General features: G+C 42.2%; 1 protein-coding gene across 1 annotated transcript; it reads right to left on the reverse strand.

Annotated features, from left to right (window-relative positions):
• Positions 1-223: 223 nt before the first annotated feature.
• Positions 224-18,949, reverse strand: ATP6AP2 (ATPase H+ transporting accessory protein 2). Its single transcript, XM_014827906.2, has 9 exons — positions 18,711-18,949; positions 12,893-13,023; positions 10,869-11,000; positions 5,432-5,527; positions 5,140-5,277; positions 4,212-4,265; positions 2,821-2,970; positions 2,326-2,445; positions 224-1,283 (listed from the first exon to the last, which is right to left on the reverse strand). The coding sequence occupies exons 1-9, from the start codon at positions 18,748-18,750 to the stop codon at positions 1,089-1,091; spliced, it is 1,056 nt and encodes a 351-aa protein (XP_014683392.1). The 5' UTR covers positions 18,751-18,949; the 3' UTR covers positions 224-1,088.
• Between the last annotated feature and the right edge of the window lie 734 nt (positions 18,950-19,683).

Here is a 19,683-nt window from a genome sequence, read left to right on the forward strand (position 1 = left end):
TGTGAATTTATCATATATTCTGTATAAATTCAATAATAAGAATGGTAATGAAAATGTCTTCCTTATACTGGTACTGAATCTCAGGATGCAGTGAGAATAAGCAAATGTAAAAAAAAAAGTATGGAACCATTTGTGTAACAAAGCAGCCAATTCTGATTAAATAAAACCCTGTTTAGTCAGGTTTTTACAATATCAAATAGATTTAGTATTGAAATGACACAAATTTGGAATCATTGTTAACTTTATTTGCCACTCTTTATAGACACTGGTCCACTTCCACATGAAAAGCAGGGAGCATCTACTTCCATGTAATATTCTATGTATGCTGTACCACAAACAGTAACGTACACAGGGGGAGAAGCGACTGAAATAAGAGCTTACATTCATGCCAAGATTTCCTCCAAATATTTGTTTTTGTGTGTATAATTACAAACATCTATAACTCCACAAAGCTAGTTTCCTTTGAGATCAATGTAATATGTTTAATATCCACACTAGACTATCCGGATCACCAGACTTTCAGAAGAGGTTAAAAAACGGCCATGCTGTCAGTCAGATGTAGTTCAAATCCAAGCCACGGTACAGCGCATTCATGGTTTAGGGCTGCCCCAAGGTAAAAACCTTTTCTGCTGTTTCAGAGATATTTACATCAAATTAAGACATTTACAAATGGTTCATAGTATTTAACAGCCCACATATCACTTTCACCTATCTTGTGTAAGGAAGTTAAGCATTCATAAGTTTCTCTAATAAATTCAGTGCATTTTTCCAACATAAATAGCACGAACTATTCTAAATGTTTTACATTTATTTCAGTGCATATTTCTAGATATTAAATGGAATGAAATTATATTAAATGGTTATATCATAATATTTGAGCATATTATGGGATCTACATCACACAAATCAATTCACATCAATACTATAATTCACTCTTAAAAGAACATCACAGGCACGCAAAATAGAGAAGAAAATTTGCTTTTTTATAAATTCAAAGTATACTATCTACTTTAAACTACACTAAAAGACTTATTTTAAGAAAACAGCCAATTTCCAAACCCCTTTTCTAAGTTTGGCATAAGGAAAGTTCAATCCATTCGAATCTTCTGGTTTGTCATCCTATAAATGATGCTATCATATCCAGGATCCATGTTCCAAATATTGTAAGAGGTGATAATCACAGCCAAGGCCAAGGCGATCATTATCCAAAGTACCATGTTGAAAACCACTGGATACTCTAAATTATACTTATATGCAAGGTTATAGGGACTTGATGGGCTCTTCTGCAACAAAGAAAAGAAAGAAAAGCAAGAGGGAAGAATTTTAAGACAGGAAATTACCCCAATTTAGTAGCTATGATTCATTTATCTAACAAACAATTATTCGTAAGTCGCATAAGAACTTCTTATACTAGGAGGAGCCAAGAAGGGGCACCTTCATGGAGAAGATAAGCGCATTGTTGGTGGAAGTATAAACCGGTCCAACTGCTTGAGAAAATCTGGCAATGTCAATAAAGTTGAAGGTGTACATATCCTGTGATCCAGCAAGTTCATACCCTAGCGAAAACTTCTCTGTGTGCACCAAGAGACATGGACAAGGACGTCCATCAACAGAATGGGTAACTGTGGCACATCCATACAGTGGGACACACGGCAGTAAAATGACTGACTACAGCTATGTTGATCAGCCTGCATGACTTCAAAACAACACAGAGCAAAGAAAACAAAAAAATACATATGATTCTGTTTCTATAATAAAGAATGCTCTTGGCCACACGACATTCTGGAGCATCCACACTGCTGTTCTGGTACATGTGCATGCACACACATTCTACCGTGGCCGGCACCCTTGCCTGTGACACTCTAAATGCTTAAAATCAAAGCAAGGTCCAGGCCAAAAAATTGTAGGTGTAAATCAAATTATAAAGAGCGTACACAGCGGATCCCAAAAACTGAGGGTTTATGCCACAAAGACAATGTACCTCCTGGAAAAGCAGAGGCCACAGGCAGAGAGAGCCGCATCACAGCCTCACGTTAACTGCTGATGTCTCCTTGTAATACCAAGATTTGAATTATCTTATCAGTTTTGAGAGATTTGTTTTTACCCCTAACTCAAATTCTTGCATTATCTGATTATAAGCCCAAAGAACTGAGCCTCACTGGCAAAACACACATCCCTATGTGAAGAAGAAACCTATGTTTTAATTGAAACTGTTTTTCAGATTTACTGACTGCTCATTCATGTAGCCCATAGGTGATAGAGGATTTAGTGGGTTTTTTAAAGTTAAGTTTAAACTTTTGAAGCAGGATCTAAAACTGTACTTACCGCCTGTTCTGCCTCAAGGATAGTCCTTGTCTTCCTCACAACAGACGTGTCGAATGATTTGATAGTCACTAACTCTACCACTGCATTCCCACCGTAAAGATTGTACATGTCATCTGCAAACTGAAGAGTTACCGACATTCTTGTGAATCTTAAACACATACTAATTAAAATTATTTGTAAAGCTTCTGTGCACCTACAAGAACAATATACTCTTACTTATGGGCTCATGAAATACACTGTGTGTTAAAATAGGCAGGTCTTAAAGGTTTTGATTATGTTAAAATATTCAGAAGACTGTTAAGCTTCAATATATTCAAATGTTCAAAATAAAACTACTTTAAGAAGAAGAGACTGAATCTGCTGGCATATAAGATGGGGAAGTAGGAAAGGGAAATGAAGAAATCTTCCTGAGCGGTCTCTAAGCAGGTTTTTCCATTCAGAGACTAAAAGTGAAACGGTCATACTCTAACCTCTCGTATCTCATCGATAATTTACCTTTTGCAGAGCATCAGCAAGGATCTTAGAAGCATCTCTGAATTGTTCAGAGTCTTCCCCGTAATGTTTTCCAATTTCATCCAAACCTGCCAGCTCCAGTGAATACAAATCAGGAGAATGATCCTTGGCTAGATGCTTATGTCGAGACAACTTGGGAGAACAAACAAAAGGCAGTAGATAAAGTAATGTCAAACACAGCTGAGTGAATTTCCAGGCCTAACTAAACTAGGCTGAACAGGACCACCCAGTGTGCCACAAGGGACAGCTAGTCTAAAATGGTGGAAGTGGAACGGGTTTAAATGGGAGTTTCTGGTAAAACAAATCCAACACAAATCTCATTGTTAGGGGCAGTTACACTACTCCCTGGATATTTAATAAAAGCTCTTTAAAAAATTCCTTAGTTTAAAACCTCAGGGGCCGGGCCCATGGCTGAGTGGTTAAGTTCGCATGCTCCACTTCAGCTCTTGGGCATGGACTTAGCACCACTCATCAAGCCATGCTGAGGCGGCATCCCACACAGAAGAACTAGAAGGACCTACAACCAGTATCTACAACTATGTACTGAGGCTTTGGGAAGGAAACAAAAAAAGAGGAAGATTGGCGACAGATATTAGCTAGGGCCAATCTTCCTCACCAAAAAAAAGCATACCTTAAACTTTCTTAAAAATAAATAAATAAATAAAACCTCAGATGTGGGCCAGGGTATGAAAGAACAGATGGTTGCACCAGTTTGATCCCAGGAGAGCATGAGCCGTTGGTGCTCAGAGAGTAGACGCCATCTATATGCCCTCCTGGACTACCTCACTGGCCCCCAGCACTATGCTTACAGACTTCCCTAAGCAACCCTGCTGAAAAACTTTGGGCAACAACTTCAGTGGAAAGCAATCAGATAAGTTTTTTTTTAATTTCAGTCACAGGAGGAATTTTAAAAAATCATTCACCAAAAAAATCCCCCCAGAAGTCCTTTCAGGCAGATTTATTCCCTTCCTTCCTGACTTGGTTGACAGCATTATTAGTTCAAACTGTTATTTCTATTTTAGACCCAAAGATATATAGAGAGGAATTAGGTCTTAATGTCTGACAAGAAATCAACAGTCAAGTCAGGACCACAGCCAGGGTGGCCTTACTCCCAGGCCCTGTTCTCGGAGGATACATTGACCGTCTCTCCCAAAAGTAGAAACCCAACATAATTTGACTGTAACATGAGATGAGCTCAGAATTCCCACCACCACCACCACCACCACTACTAATTTCTCAACTTTCGTGGGATCATAAATCTAGGGCATACTTAATCAAACTTTTCAATTGGTTTCAATATCATTCAAGGGTTCTCTAGAAATGTCTTCTGAAACCAAAATAGACGAACTGAAAAATTAGAACAGCCTACTCACCAAACTTGAAATATCATGTAGCACTTGCAGTTCAGAAAGAAAGAGCAGATCAACCTGCAGAGAGCAGAGAGAAATGAGCATCTGACAGCTGTATTTGCCATTTACCAAGTAAGGCACAGGACATTACAAATGTTTAAGCACAGACGTGAATTTATGCAACAACGTCCTCCATTTGGTAGGTTCATTTCAATTGAAAATGCATCTAAAACATTATTTCCTAAGACAAAGGTGATGGTCATTCCCCAGGACAGTGACTAGCACTCAACAGCTGTATTTCTGATAAAGCTATGATAAAGCATGCAAACTCTAAAGTGGCTTTCCCTCAGGCATCGGCATATTCTGGGGCACTGCAACAAGGTCCCGCCAAAGGCCCAGTTTGCTCACATCCCTTGAGCACTTTCCACATCAGGGAATAAACGATGGTGGTCCTGGTCATCCACAGTAGGCAGAGGGGAGGCTTCCACAAAGGTGGCGTGCCGTGTGGTTAAGAGGGTGCATGAGCAGGTGGGGAGGCTGACAGACAGGAGTCAAAAGTGAGAGTGGCCCCCGCCCCTGTACTGTGGAGAATGAATGAGAAAAATGAAGCAAGACATTCGAAGCGGCAGTGAATAATGGCTCCCACGTCACCAGGTCAACACAGCTCCACCAGCCACCAAGTAAATACCGTGATCTCTGGTTTGCCCGGATTAATTGGTGGCACCCCTCATGCTAGAATATAATATCATTTACTACAGCACAACTCATGAAAAGAGTCAGTTTATTCATGAGATTCATAAGAAAATTACACTAAAGGAAAGAAAATCAACCCCAGCAGTAAAGTTGCAAAATTTTTCATTTTCTAAAATTTCAAGTTTGCTCAGAAGTCAGGAGCATAAGAAATGGGAAACTAGTAATGATATTCATTTATTCATTCAATAACTGCACTTACTTCATTGTTCCTACTCAGAGAATTGAGGGGAAGTGAATTGAGAATGGAATTTTCTTGAAACAGGCGATTGCGAAGCTGTCGTAAGGTTACTGAAAGGTCTTCAAAAACTGAGTTTGCCTTCCCCACCATATACACTCGCTGCAACAAGAATCCAAAATTTTAAGTTACATTCTACAGATTAATTCCAACATACAGAGGTCTGGCAGCATTTTTCATAAAATTAGTTTTAAATTTTCATTAATAATGAAAGCTTATTTTTTAGAGTATCTCAAATAAAAACTGTACCACTTACTTCCTCACTAGGAGCCAACTGCAAAACTACAGGAGTTTCTTCAGAAAATAAGGAGTGAATGGAATTTGCAACGCTGTCAAGGCTAAAAGGAACTGCCTGAAATTCAAGAGTAAGACCTTAATTATTATCTAAACCAAAGTGGGAAGAAAAACCATTCACATTAAAAAAGGAGCCTTAAAAAAAAGCACCAGCATTTTCCATGTAAATTCAAAAGACCCAAATCACACCTGCACAGAAGATTAAATAGCCCTAATGGGCTGGAGAGTTCATGTCTCCCAAGGTGCCTAAAGGGAAACAACTTGCACACAAGAAGGACACAACACCATCTTGCACAAACCATCATCTTCTGGTGGTCATTTGTGTATTTTAAGCAGCAACACATTTGGTTTCAACGTTAATTAAACATGCCACAATGAATGTATATTTTACAATAAAGTATTAACTCGTATTTAAGAAGGTCAGAGGAATTTGAAGAATTGAATTTAATTGAAAGAGAAATAGACTTCATTTTTCATTTCAAAATTTTAAAAATGCTTAGTAAGATTTAGGGTTTGTCTTCAGATAGACGAAAGACTCAGGGCATAAAGTATGTCAGAGTTTTGAAGCCTTTATCTTAGGACCACATGATGATATTAAACTAAAATAACCAATTGTGGTAAAATCTACTTTTTTTCCTTGAATTTTTTATTAAAGAGTAACATACGTATAATATAGTAAACAAATCTTGGGGTGGTTGCTCAAGGAATGTTTACGAGTGGATATACTCATATAACCCAACCAGATCAAGACAGAACATTATCAGCACCCAGAAGCCACTCCACCCTCAAAGGTAACCAAAATTTTGACTTCTATCCCCATAGATCTGTTTTTGCCCCATATTATTTTATTTTGTGAGGAAGATTCACCCTGAGCTAGCATCTGCACCAGTCCTTCTCTACTTTGTATGTGGGATGCCTCCACAGCATGGCTGATGAGTGGAGTAGGTCCATGCCCGGGATCCAAACCTGTGAACCCTGGCCACCGAAGCAGGGAGCACAGAACTTTAACCACTTAGCCATGGGGCCAGCCCCTGCTCCACATTATATTTTTAAAAACAAATTACAGTAATTTTCCCCTAAAAATTATTTTATTCCCAATATTATTACAAGTATTAAAACAAGCAGTATAATGGTAGTGTTTTTGTTTTAATGGAGATTTTTTTCTTCTTCTTCTTCTCCCCAAAGCCCCAGTACATAGTTGTAATATTCTAGTTCTGAGTGCCTCTGGTTGTGCTAATGGAGATTTCTTACAATGATTTTTTTTTTCAGTAATTCTCTTTACTATTAAAAGGTTCATGGGAACTGGCCTGGTGGCATAGTGGTTAAGTTTGCATGCTCTGCTTTGGCAGCCCGGGGTTCACAGGCTCAGATCCCAGGCGTGGACCTACACACCACTTGTCAAGCCATGCTGTGGCAGGCGTCCCTCATATAAAATAGAGAAAGTATATTAAAGCTCATTAAATATTACGTATTATTAAATTAAGTAATATTAAATTAAGTAAAATGAGTTAATGAGTAACTGAAGAGGAAAGAGAGTTCAAACTTGCAAAAGCATCCTGTTACCAGCTCCCTGAGTCAGCCACGAGTGCACTCCTTTTGCAGTCACAGCTCGCCGCCTCAGGCTTTGGAGGGAGTATGAGAACAGGTAACACCACCTCTCCAGCCTCATTTCACCTAATGGAATGGCCCTCGTGGCAGGAAAGTTGAAGATTAAAGGTAACACACCTCTAGCAACCAAATTGGAGGAGCTACTGAATCAGATGAGCACCAAACTGAAGGAAAAGAAAAATTATATGGACCACTAAGTTCAAAAGGGAAAAAGCTCAGCCGCTTAAAATCTAATCATTGTTTTCTTCCACTGTATTATAAGGATACACATGTTTGTCCTGGATAAAATAGAATTTCTCTATCTATATGACTTGAAATTCTAATGAAAAGAGCTAAATAATAAAATAGAAGCTTTGTTAAGTGGAGTTTCTAAGACATTTGATTTTTCTATATTCTGTGGGTTTTGCCTTGAGCCTTATATCTCATTCCCCACCTACTGCCAGGAAAAGTATTAAGAGCAGTCAGTCAGGGTCAAGCAACACAAGCTCTTTCCACAGCTTCTACTTATGTAAAATAAGGCTAGTCTGTTTTAAAATGTTTAGTTTTGGACTGTATACTAATGAAAATCTTAACAGCATTTTATATTTTTATATACTTACTTTAAAGGGATCTTCCACAATGATTTTCACAGAAATCACATAATCACGTACTTAATAAATAATCCTTGTGAGGATTAAAAAAAATTTTTTTTTTAAATCTGCCTCTTGATTTTTATTTATTGTTCCTTTCCTTCCATTTACTCTGAAATTCTTCTGGTTTCTTTAGCTCATTAAGTCCCAGTCTTTTAAATTTCTAACACATGCATTTAAGGCCATAAATTTTCCTTTTCTTACCACTTTAGCTGCACCCTACAATTTTTTATATATGGTACATTCATTGATAGTCAGTTCCAAATAATTTTGAAACTTCCACCATGATTTTATCCTCAACCCATGAATTATTTAGGAGTGTCAACTATCTTTTCTTGTTGACTTTTAAAAAAATTTTTCAAGAGTTATATAGAAAGATGAGATATATATACACAGTTTAAAGACACAAATAGTTCTATAAGACTTTTTTTGAAAAATAAGTTTGCCCCTCCCCTCATTTCCCCTTCCTCTGAAGCCCTCACATTCAAATCCTTTGTTTCCTTTTCCTTTTCCCACCATCTCTAACTAATGTTTGTATGACTACATCTTGATTTTTCAATTTTAGGCATTATCTATTTATCACCCATTATAGAGAAGGCTCTGCCACATCACCACCTACAACCCACCCCCTGCCCCATACAGGCACTGCTTCTCTCTCTCCACCCTCCCAATAGTTAAAATTGTCATTGGCTCAATATCATTTCATTATTATGACTCTGTAAACAATATTCTCAGCCTAGCCTTACACTATACAATTACTGCTTTTCTGTTCTTACTCTTCTGGTTCCTAACGGCAATGGATAAGAAATCTACTCATTCTACTCTCACTTCTTTGTAATGACAATGTCTTTTCTCTGATAGCTTGTAAGATTTTCAGTGTCCTTGATGCTTCTTCAATTTCACTGTGTCTAGGTGTTGATTTGGCTTTAACCTAGTGGGTGTTCAGTGTGTTTTAAACCTGAGGAGTCATATCTTTCGTCTGTTTTTACCATTTCCAATTACATTTTTAAGGTAACATTTTGGGGCCAGCACCACAGCATAGTGGTTAGGTTTGGCATGCCCCACTTTGGCAGCCTGCGTTCGCAGGTTTGGATCCCAGGTGCGGACCTACACCACTCATCAACCATGCTGTGGTGGTGTCCCACATATAAAGTGGAGGAAGATTGGCACAGATGTTAGCTCAGGGCTAATCTTCCTCAAGCAAAAAAAAAAGGGAGGATTTGCAACAGATGTTAGCACAGGGCTAACCTTCCTTAGCAAAAGAATAAATAAAGATAACATAACATTGGGGCCGGCCCGGTGGTGCAGCGGTTAAGTTCGCACGTTCTGCTTCTTAGCAGCCTGGGGTTCGCTGGTTCAGATCCCAGGTGCGGACATGGCACCACTTGGCAAAAGCCATGCTGTGGTAGGCGTCCCATGTATGAGGTAGAGGAAGATGGGCATGGATGTTGGCTCAGGGCCAGTCCTCCTCAGCAAAAAGAGGAGGATTGGCAGTAGTTAGCTCAGGGCTAATCTTCCTCAAAAAAAAAATAATAATGTAACATTCTGTTATTGTCTTCAGATTTAACTGCATTGTGGTCAGAAAGGGTAGTTTATGAGATACTGATTCTTTATTATTTGTTGAGATTTGCCTTGTGGCCTACCACATGGTCATTTTTTGTAAGCATGTCATGTGTGCTTGGAAATAATCTATACTAGACCACAGGGAAGTCTGAAAAAATTCCCCCAAAATCAGCATCATACAGACCACAGTCCTACAATGCAATGAAATTAGAAACTGAAAAATTGGGGCCGGCCCCATGGCTGAGTGGTTAAGTTCGTGCGCTCCACTGCAGGTGGCCCAGGGTTTCATTGGTTCAAATCCTGGGCACGGACATGGCACCGCTCATTGAGCCACGCTGAGGTGGCGTCCCACATGCCACAACTAAAAGGACCCACAACTAAGAATACACAACTGTGTACCTGGGGGCTTTGGAGAGAAAAAGGAAAAAAAATCTTTAAAAAAAAAAAGAAAATGAAAAATGAAAAATTATTTTAAAAGAACCCACATGTTAAACACTTCTAATCATTCATGGGTTAAAGAAATCACAATATCAATTATGAAATATTTAGAAGTGACTACTAATGAAAGCACCACATATCAAAAATGTCTTATGACTGCCTCTTCGTTTCTATCCCTTCCTTTAACTCTTGCACAACTTTAACGTATGCATCTCTTTGAGAGGGCGCTATTATCTGCAGCTCTAGGGAGATGACTTCTGTTTGTTGCACCTGCTGATTCTCTCGTGGTGTTGTTTCCTTCCAGTGTTCTGTAAATTTGACTCCTCTTCACTTTTTTTTACCAAAGGAGCCCTGGGCCGTGGAGGTGTCTGTACAGGGTGGGTCATGTGAATCCGGAGCGCACCACTCTGGACAGCACAAGCTGGTAGTTCCGGTTTCTCTTAGGGGACTCTGGGTCGCACAGCCAAGGGTGGCAAGCCAGCTCCTCCGTGATAGCCCTAGGGCAGTTGGGGATTTACCAGTCCTCCTTTTAAGAACAAGACAGCATTTTACAGCGCCTGGCTTTCTGCGGGGAACACAATTCCAGCTTCAGCTCCCGCTTACCACTGTGGCTTTTGAGTTTTCTATTCCTGTCTGGCACCTGTGTGTGTGTGTATTCCTTCCTTCCTTTCAAGTTGAGTAATATATGTGAAAATGTTTTGGTGACCTCTACATGCTTGCAGTGGAAGAAGGGCCTGTCACAACAGCTCAGTCAGCCTTATTGCCTGAAGGGCCAGCAAAGGAACAAGTGAGCCAGCAAAATAGCTTCCAGTCTCCTCCTTACACAAAAAGGAGATAAAATTCTGAAGGGAAGGTGATACGATAATGCCTAAGAAATAGCAACAGATAAACCCTCAACTGGTTTCTCTTTGTCAAGCCTCCGACTATTCTGAGAGTGGGGCAAGCTCACTACCTCTTTATCTTAGAAAAGTACTCTCATCCATAAGAAACAGCCAAGTCTCAATAAATTTAAAACCACCATGTAATTTTTTTAAAAAAAGAAACTGTTTTACTTATCAATCAGTGCATCACAAAAGACAAGTGTGCTTAGAACACAATCCATAATGACAACTGACCAGACAAAATTTAAAATGCATCCCTTTAATTTTTTATAATACTCACATTCTCCAAAGGGTACGAAATGACACTGCCTGGGGGTAGAGCGAGTTTGTCCACTCCCTTCACCATCACCATAACGGTAGCCCGAGGACGATGGAAGAGGTTACCCACCGCAAGTCCAGGCCAAGAAAGGTCCTAAACATTGAAAAGCATCAAACAGTACTTCATTATCAACCCAGAAAACCACTTCCCCAATATCACCTAATGAGCAGAGTTAAGGGGGCTCTGGGATGACACTGGCAATGAAAATTCACAGGGAGAGTAAACGTTTTATTTAACGCAGTACACTCATGCACTGCATAACGACATTTAGGTCAGCGACGGACCGCACGTACGACGGTGGTCCCGTAAGATTAGTACCACATAGTCTAGGTGTGCAGTAGGCTGTACCATCTAGGTTTGTGTAAGTGCACTCTCTGATGTTCACACAATGATGAAATCGCCTAATGACTCATTTCTCAGAACGTATCCCTGCCGTTAAGTGACGCACGACTGTAGCTGCAATCTCCTATTCAAGGAGGCTGATTTCTACCTTTTTCATCTTCTTAAACTTCTCCAGATTTGAAATATTAAAATCTAACAGTAAGTCATCTCAAACCTTTCATGGAAAAAAGCAGGCAAGTAAACAAAAATAGGTACTTTTCAAATTCCAGGTTACAAAATATTCTCCTCTTCATCTAACCACGGACATTTTCTCCCCCACGTCATTGTTGGCCCTTATCTACAGCATCACTTTTCTCTTTCACAGTTACATAGCAAGACTATCATTACAACATATTCTTTAGGCTGAGCTCTTTATAAATAAAATTCCTGCTGAGCCTAACTCATATTAGTTTACTAATAATTATTTCTAAAGGTTATTTTGACAGCTTTTTGTAGTCGAATTTAAGTTCGTAAAGAACTGGGTACAGACTTCATCCTTAAATGTAAACAACCAGTCATGTTCATGCAAGGAGCTCAGGGGTTCCACCTGTGGGCCCCGCAGAGGCAGCTCCCATGCATTACTTCTGGTTGTAGGGGCACTCAGGACCTAAGAGGAACGTTCCTTTGAGTGACTGATGATATCTCGAGACCACATCAAAAGCACCAAACTTATACAGTGGGAGGAGATAATGATAGGAAGACAGAGAAACTGCATCTCCTTTCTTCTAGCCCTTCACTTCAGATGTCTCATACTGACTAGATCTAGGCCCCCTCCGCTACCTCACGCAAGCAGCCAGTTACTACAACAGATTATGGCTTCAGTGCAGGAAACCAAGGTCCCAGGCTCTCCCACAGCTGCTGACCACAGGATTTTCCTAAACTCAGGCAGGATGCATATACATTTTATCATTCATAATAAATGGCAATGGACTCAATGTTTGTATCCCCCCCAAAATTCATGTTGAAATCCTAATCCTCAATGTGATGGTAGGAGGAGGTGGAGCCTTAGGGTGGTAATTAGGTCACGAGGCTGGAGCCCTCATGAATGGGGTAAGTGCCCTTATAAAAGGGACTCCAGAGAGCTCTCGCGCCCTCTCTCCACCATGTAAGGATACAACGAGGAGTTGGCAGTCTGCAACCTGGAAGAGGGCCCTCACTAGACCCTGACCCTGCTGGCACCCTGATCTTGGACTTCCAGCCCCCAGAACTGTGAGAAATAAATTTCTGTTGTTTATAAGTCACCCAGTCTATATATTGTACTTTCTAATAGCAGCCTGAACTGAGACACAAATCTATCATGTACTGAAAAAATAAAATAAAATTATACATCCTATTAATAGTAGGCCAGATGCATTCTCTTATATGCAAAGAATGTCACTACTATGAATAAAGTCTTACATGGTTAATGATTTATAATGATTTGGTTTCATAAGTCAAGCTTGAAGCACTTATCTAAATCTCCCCAACTACAAATGAGCTTCTTTACTTTTATAACCTGTACCAAATGTACTTATGTTTGCTTGTTGCTTTCTTGGGCTATTAGCAGAAGTTAACAAAAATGCTTTCAGAAACAGTTCCAAATATTTTTTTTAAAATACACATACTTCTTTCACAGAGAAGCCCATGGACAGTGCAGCCACGTCTGGGATTCGCTCTCCTGGTATAGGCCAATTTCCATCTCGGAAAACAACAGACCCTGGTGATTTTAATATACTAAACTCATTTCCCAAAACACCTGAAAAGAAAACAGATTAGTAAATGATCAGCATCATAAATCTTTTGCATCCATGGTGAAAATGATTAAATATACGTTTCCCCATTCTGTATTGACTTAGCATACTAAATTATGACTGAACAATATGCTGAATTCTAAACATCAGCAAATTCTTTTTCCAAGTATCACTCTAAGAATTTAAGTCCATACATTCTGCTGTAACAAACATACAGCTATGAAACAGGATGCTCCTAACGATCTAGATGCCTCCTTACAGATGGCCCTTAAACAAGGGCAAATGGCCTTTTAGCAAGAACTAGAAATCAGTGGCATATACAGAATTTAAAAAACAAAGTCCTGGCACAGACTAAAAAGAAAAAAAACTTGAAATCTTTGAATTGTTTCTACCATCGACCCTCTCTTCAAAATGCAAATTCATAAAATTCCTTAGTATTTCACTCTAAACCTTTAGCAGGTTAGCATCTCTCAGGATAGATCATATCTTTCCTTCTGTCCCACAGGTAAACCTGGTGAAATGAGGAGTCAGACAGGGGTATGTGTTCCCAGTCAGAATGTAAAACACTTCAGACTTTAGAAACTAAGTCCAGGAAATAGTATTTCCAGTAGACATATCAGGAGGCTGAGAAAAGGCCTTCTGTAATAATAAAGCCAATTAGTCTAGGGGTCGGGGCCTGGGATTAAAAGATGAAGGATGAGAATAAAGAGACAATTTGATAGCCCCTCCAAGGCTAAGGATGAGGTATTTGGCCTCTTCAGCCATCATGTGTTAACCCAGTGTCTAGCTTACACAAGGACAAGAAGCTAAGGGAAACTTTCAGGTTCCTAGGAAGAGATCATCTCCAAGTCCAAACCAAATCTTGGCCATGCCTACCTAGTATGGGGAAATTAGCCTTGAATAAAGCATCACTGTTATTCTCTTGACCCAAGGAAAGTATCTCTTACAGGGTGGGGGAATAAAGTTGGAAACAACAATAAATGTTTTGGTGTTGCAGTATTGACAGTAAATAAAAGGCCTCAGGATGGTGCTGAAACAACATGAAGAGTTATGAGTTTCAACTGAATGCAGCTGCCAGAGCAGGAATTTCCAAATTGTTCTAGCCGAAGGCAGACAAAAAAAAAAATTAGCAGAACAGCTGTTTGTAACTGATAGACATCTTGGTTCACTAAAGTAGTAGTTACTGCAAACTCTAAGGAAAATGGGGCAGCAAGAGACCTACACTTTCCAAGTAGCAGACACAGTGGAAGAAGCATATTTGGATCTGGAGAAGCCCTGTCTTGAGATACGACCCTACTCACTCAGCCCCAGCAAAGCGATGCTAAATTACTTGGCCTCAACTCTGTAGTCGTTAGATTCCATTTCTGAGCTGGCAAAACAGTCCTTCAGGAGCCAAGCGCTGCAGAAAACCCTACCGTCATGGACTCCTACACGGAGAGACTGCTGCTTCCTGCAGGGGTCTCCGGGACACCCGACAGTCACCCACCCTCCACCTGAATACGACCAGCGAAGCGGGCCGCCGCCTCAACTCACACACGCTGCATGTGCCAGCAGTCGTCTCCATTGTCCCAACATTCTAGTCCCCTGAAAAGTCTTCCCTTGTACTGAACCGAACTGGGCTTCCCAACTTCTTTCAACTTCCTGTTTTATCACTGCCACTCAGTCTCACCAGAGCAGCTCATGCCAGCTTCGAGAGGAGGCAGAGGAATTCACCAGCTACCTGCTTTCTCTCCCCACCACCAATTTATGTGCACAAGCCCCTCCCCTCCCCTCCTCTCCCTCCAGATGCTGGCAGGGATGTCCCTCCTCCACGCTCAACTAATCCCGTGGTTCGGCCTTCTTAGGGACCTTTGCTTATTCCATGAATAGTCTATTAGAATATGAATAGTCTATTAGATTATTCATCCAATGTTTCTAAGAATATTAGAATATAAGAATATTAGAATATTAGAATATAAGAATATTAGAATATGAATAGTCTATTAGATTATTCATCCAATGTTTCTAAGCCACTCTTCTGGGACAGATGACGTTATCAGGAGTTGGGTGGCTCCACGGCTGCAGGTAGAAGACGAGCTCCCGGGGGTGAGGACTGCAGTTTGTCTGGTTCACACAATATCCCAGGGCTGAGAACAGTGCCCGGCACACTGGTGCACACTAAATACCTGCTGAGTTAATGAATGAATGAAGCCACACCGCGCACTCCCAATTTTCCCTTCTCAATGGGCTCTTTCACTGCAGCAGAAAAATACACTTAGGGTGGTCCCATTCTAAAATTAAAACCACAAAAACTCCTTGGGTCCTACCGGCCTCTGCGTCGCTCCAGTGGAAGAGTGCTGGGAGGGGAGTCAGTCACTGCTCCCTTCTCTACTTCGTCACCTCACCTTCACTACCGCAGCCCCAGCTTCTGACCCCGCCACGCCACTGAAACGACTCTCCAAATCCAAAAGACAATTTTCAGCCCGTAATTTATTTAACTTCCCAAAGCATCTGAGTGGTAACTCTCTCCTTAAAACTCTGCCTTGGCCTTCCCGAAGCCTGGGGCCCTAGGTTTCCTTCCAATCCCTCTAGCTGCTTCTCTTCAGTTTCTTTCCCTTCCTGTCCTTTAAGGGCAGTGATGGCCAAACTTTTTAGATTTCAACCCTTTCAGCACAAAATTTGAAAGCAGTCCCAACATACATATATTTATGTATCAAGTATACATTTGCAGCATACTAATAGATTATATATTCAAAACATATTACAAAGCACACTAAAATAGCAAAATTTCTAAAGGATGAGATACCTGTGTAGTAGTCTTCCCAACTTAATCATGAGAAAATCAGACAAACCCAAATTGAAGGACATTCTACACAATATCTGACCATTACTATACAAAAAAATGAGATAGTAGGTATAAATGGAAGTTCTAGTACATTCTTCCGGCAGCCCAAGAGATCACCTGATATACTCGCTTTGGAAATCTGAGGACCCGTTCTTGACTCACTGCTTTCCTGTTCCACATCTCCCTCCACAGCTGAGCCCATCTGCTGAGCCCATCTACTCCTAAGGCTGCAAACACCAAAAATACACTGAGGGCTCCCAGGTTTTTATTTGCAGCCTAGATTTCCCTTGAGCCTTAGACCTACACACCCAACCATCTGCTCAGCATTTCCTTCTAAGTCCCAAGGGTTCTTCAAACTCAACAGGTTCAGAACTGAGTTTACCATCTTTCCACATGCTTCTGTGTTCTCCCTCTCAAAGGATGACAGCTTCCACCCAGCTGCTCGAATTGGTCATCTTTAAAGCCTTCCTCAGCACCACAGCTAATCAGCCACTGAATTCTGCTGATGGTCTTTTCTTACTGCCTCGTGAATCCTCTCCCCTCCATTTCCGGGGCACACTCTTCAGGGCCTCACCAGGTTTGCAAGAACTGGCCACCTTATGACCTGTCATGCCACTCTCTGATTCAGCCTTCCTATGACCTTTTCAAAATACAGATCTGTTCATTCACCTCAGCTTAACCACCTCCACTCGCTGCCCAGGGCTTTTGAAACAGCTTAGCCCCTAGACATTCCAGCCCCACCAAACGATGTCCTCTTTTGCTCTCACACCTCTATGCTTTTACACATGCTGTTCTGTCTAAAATGCCTTTTCTTCCCATTCCAACTTTTCTCATATTTCCCTATGAGGCACCCCTGCACCCATAGAAATTTCCCTCAGCCTCCCCACTCTGTGCTACAGGGTAAGTACCCTACCGTTTGGGAACTCCCAACATACTATGCTGTGATGGATGAGTGGTGGATGGAATCAGTAAGTGACAAAATAAATAGGTCCTACTTTTGACTTCCAGGGCATCAGTGACCAAATCGAATCCCTCTTCAACAAGACATCCCTTCAAATTCCATGTGTTCGCCCTTGGCCTTTCCTCTCTGGGCTAAACATCTGAATTTTTTCAAATACTCCTCGTGACATGGTATTCATAACCCTAGTTCCCCACCCCTAGTCGCTCTCTGGTTTGGTAACACCATTTTAAAGGACTTATATTTTTTTCTCAAACAGAGAAGTCACATCTCTTAAAGATGTTTTCCATTAAATCACATTTAGTCATTGTGGAAAATAGTCATTTAACCTCATCTGACAAGACCAAGCAATGCGGAAACCGACAGTATCAGATTCTTGGTCTGTACGAACCAGACCATTCTAGTTAGGAAAGCATGTTCAAACTGTGCACAGAAGCAATTACTTTGCCTTAGACCAAAAACAAACAAAAAAACCCCCTAAACCTCACTGAATCAAAATAACATCAATCATAACATTAAAACATGGACTTTCAACAGATATTCAGTTAAATCACAGTATCAAAGAGAAGATTTTTAAATTCTATGAATTAAAATTAAAATTAAAAATTCCCCCAAAGTAACTTACTAGATAGATTGGAATGACCTTTCCAGAGCCAAAAAGTGAAATGAAAGGAACAAAACAACCCTAAAACTTGGGGGGCATGAATATAAGTGTAACTATCATCAATACACAACACTGGGCACCTCCAGGGACAGCAAAGACTTGCAGATTTCAAGAACATCAGTGCTCTATACTCCCATGCAGAATTAAAGCACCATTCCAAAAGCGGGATGTCCCAGCGCCTCACACAGCAGAGGCACAGGCCTTCTACAGATTTTTAACCTACGGGTTTTAAACCGATGCCCTGGTGAACAGAGCCCCCATTCCTCCAAGTTGTTCTCAACTTGGCCTCTTGTTCGCCACTGTCTGCGCCCCGAGCCGTCGCCCCCATCATTCCCACCTTCTCACACAATCTGCAGTAACATTTCCATTACCTGGGCCGCAACACACATCATGGAAAAAGCCCATGCTTTGGAGCCAGCTGACCTGGGTTCAATTCCAGCTTTGCTACTCACCGCCTGCGCGGTGTTGGGTAATTTATTTAGGTTTGATCACTCTGCAAAATGAGGCTGATACCGCTTCCAAGGATTGCTGCAAAATTAAATGAATTACATGGCACACATATAGAGGCCAAATATTAGCCCACTTGCACTCTCCTTGCTGAATGCCAGGGAACCTAGGTTCCACTTAGAAAGCTACCATTTACTTGACATGTGACCCTAAGAATGACTCACATCTTAGTTTCCAAATCCTTAAAATTGGGAACTATGACAAACTTTTGAGAGGGACTTTGAATTCATCTTTAGAAATAATCATACAAAAACAGTTACTCCACCTCCAACTTTTGTATCCTGAAACACTGAAGGAGGAGAGGGGACTTCACCAATTACTGATGACAACTGCTAGAAAGGAAGACACCAGAAAAAGGCAAAGAAATGCAGCAGCTGATGGCAGCCACGACGTCTGCCTTCCCTTTTTCGCGGAGGGCTGCGGTTCGACAGTTAGAGAACCGCGTCCCGGTCCTCCGAGGCGCCTCCCGAGCCGGAAGAGGCCGGCGGCAACTCTTGCCGACGCGCCCTCCTCGAAGAGGCGGAGGCTGGAGGCTGGTTCGGGTGCCCCCCACGCAGCCCGCCAGGCCGCTCCGCCGTCGCCCGGTCCGGAGAGAAGGCCGAGGGAGAGGCGGCTGGGGCGAGGTCGCCGCGGGGTGCCCGCACTGCGGCACCGCCCCGCTGTCGCCCACCCGCGGCCGTCCCCGACCCCCGAGGCTCAGGGCCTCCTGGCGCGCGCCCCGCCCGGCCCGGGTCCTCACCCGCCACCAGCAGGGAGAGGAACACGACGAGCACAGCCATTGTTCCGCGGCGTCGCAGCAGCGTAGGCCGACACCAAACGGGCCAGCGGAACGCGACCACCGCAGCGCGAGGGGGTGACGCGCTCGGGCTGTGCCCGACTCCCTGAGCCCGCCCCGTCGTCGCCTCTCCGCGACGGCTGCCGCCTTCTCCACCAATCGCCAGCGACGCTGCGGCCTGCGGGAGAGGCGTGGCCTGGGGAACGTCAGCCTGGTGGGCGGAGCCTAACGTGATGGATAGAAGGCCCTGCCAATGGTAGGCAGCCATTGAAGGGCCGGGCAGTCCCGCCCCCCGGCCCATGACCACCGGGTCACGAGATGGAGGTTAGGGCGGGTGGTCGCAGGCAGGGGGATCCTGGAACCTCTAGGGGTGTCCAGAGAGCCCGCAGGGTGGGTTGAGTCCCGGGTGCGGACCCTGTGGCCAGCGTCGAGTGACAGTCTCCAACCAGGTGTCTGTCTTTCTTGGTCGCATGGCTCCGCCCCGCTACGGGTGCAGCTGTGGAAGCTGCGGGGCTGGTTTGGGTTTCACTCTAATACTTGCACATGCTGAGCACCTGCTGGGAGGAAGCCAGGCACCTTGGGGAACCCCTGTCTTCCAAGTAAGGGTGCTTAATAAAATACAGGGCGCCCAGTTAAATTTGAATTTCGGATAAACGACGAATATTTTTTAGTATATGTACTTTGTGACTATTTCATGGGGCGTACTTAGATTTTAAAAAGTATTCGTTGTTTATCTTAAATTCAAATATAACTGGACGTCCTGTATTTTGATTTACTAAATCTGGTAACCCTACCTCCTAAGACTTTCCGATCTACCAAGAGTGATGGGACAAGAACGTCAGTTAATTACTTTCTTCATTTTACTCAGTGTTGTACAAAGGCTAGACATACTAATTAGAGCAGGATCCTCCCTTCCCGCATGTCAGGTTTTTTGCCT

The sequence above is a fragment of the Equus asinus genome, chromosome X (genome assembly GCF_041296235.1).
Source record: "Equus asinus isolate D_3611 breed Donkey chromosome X, EquAss-T2T_v2, whole genome shotgun sequence".
In the NCBI taxonomy this organism is placed as follows: domain Eukaryota; kingdom Metazoa; phylum Chordata; class Mammalia; order Perissodactyla; family Equidae; genus Equus; species Equus asinus.

What these genes read in the sequence shown, in the direction of transcription:
- ATP6AP2 (XM_014827906.2), bottom strand. Translation starts at nt 18,750, where the DNA reads ATGGCTGTGCTCGTCGTGTTCCTCTCCCTGCTGGTGGCGG. An exon ending in CTCTGAGTAGGAACAATGAA is followed by an intron (nt 4,266 to 5,139) that starts GTAAGTGCAGTT and finishes TGCTCTCTGCAG; the next exon opens with GTTGATCTGCTCTTTCTTTC. An exon ending in TTGCTGATGCTCTGCAAAAG is followed by an intron (nt 2,446 to 2,820) that starts GTAAATTATCGA and finishes GTAACTCTTCAG; the next exon opens with TTTGCAGATGACATGTACAA.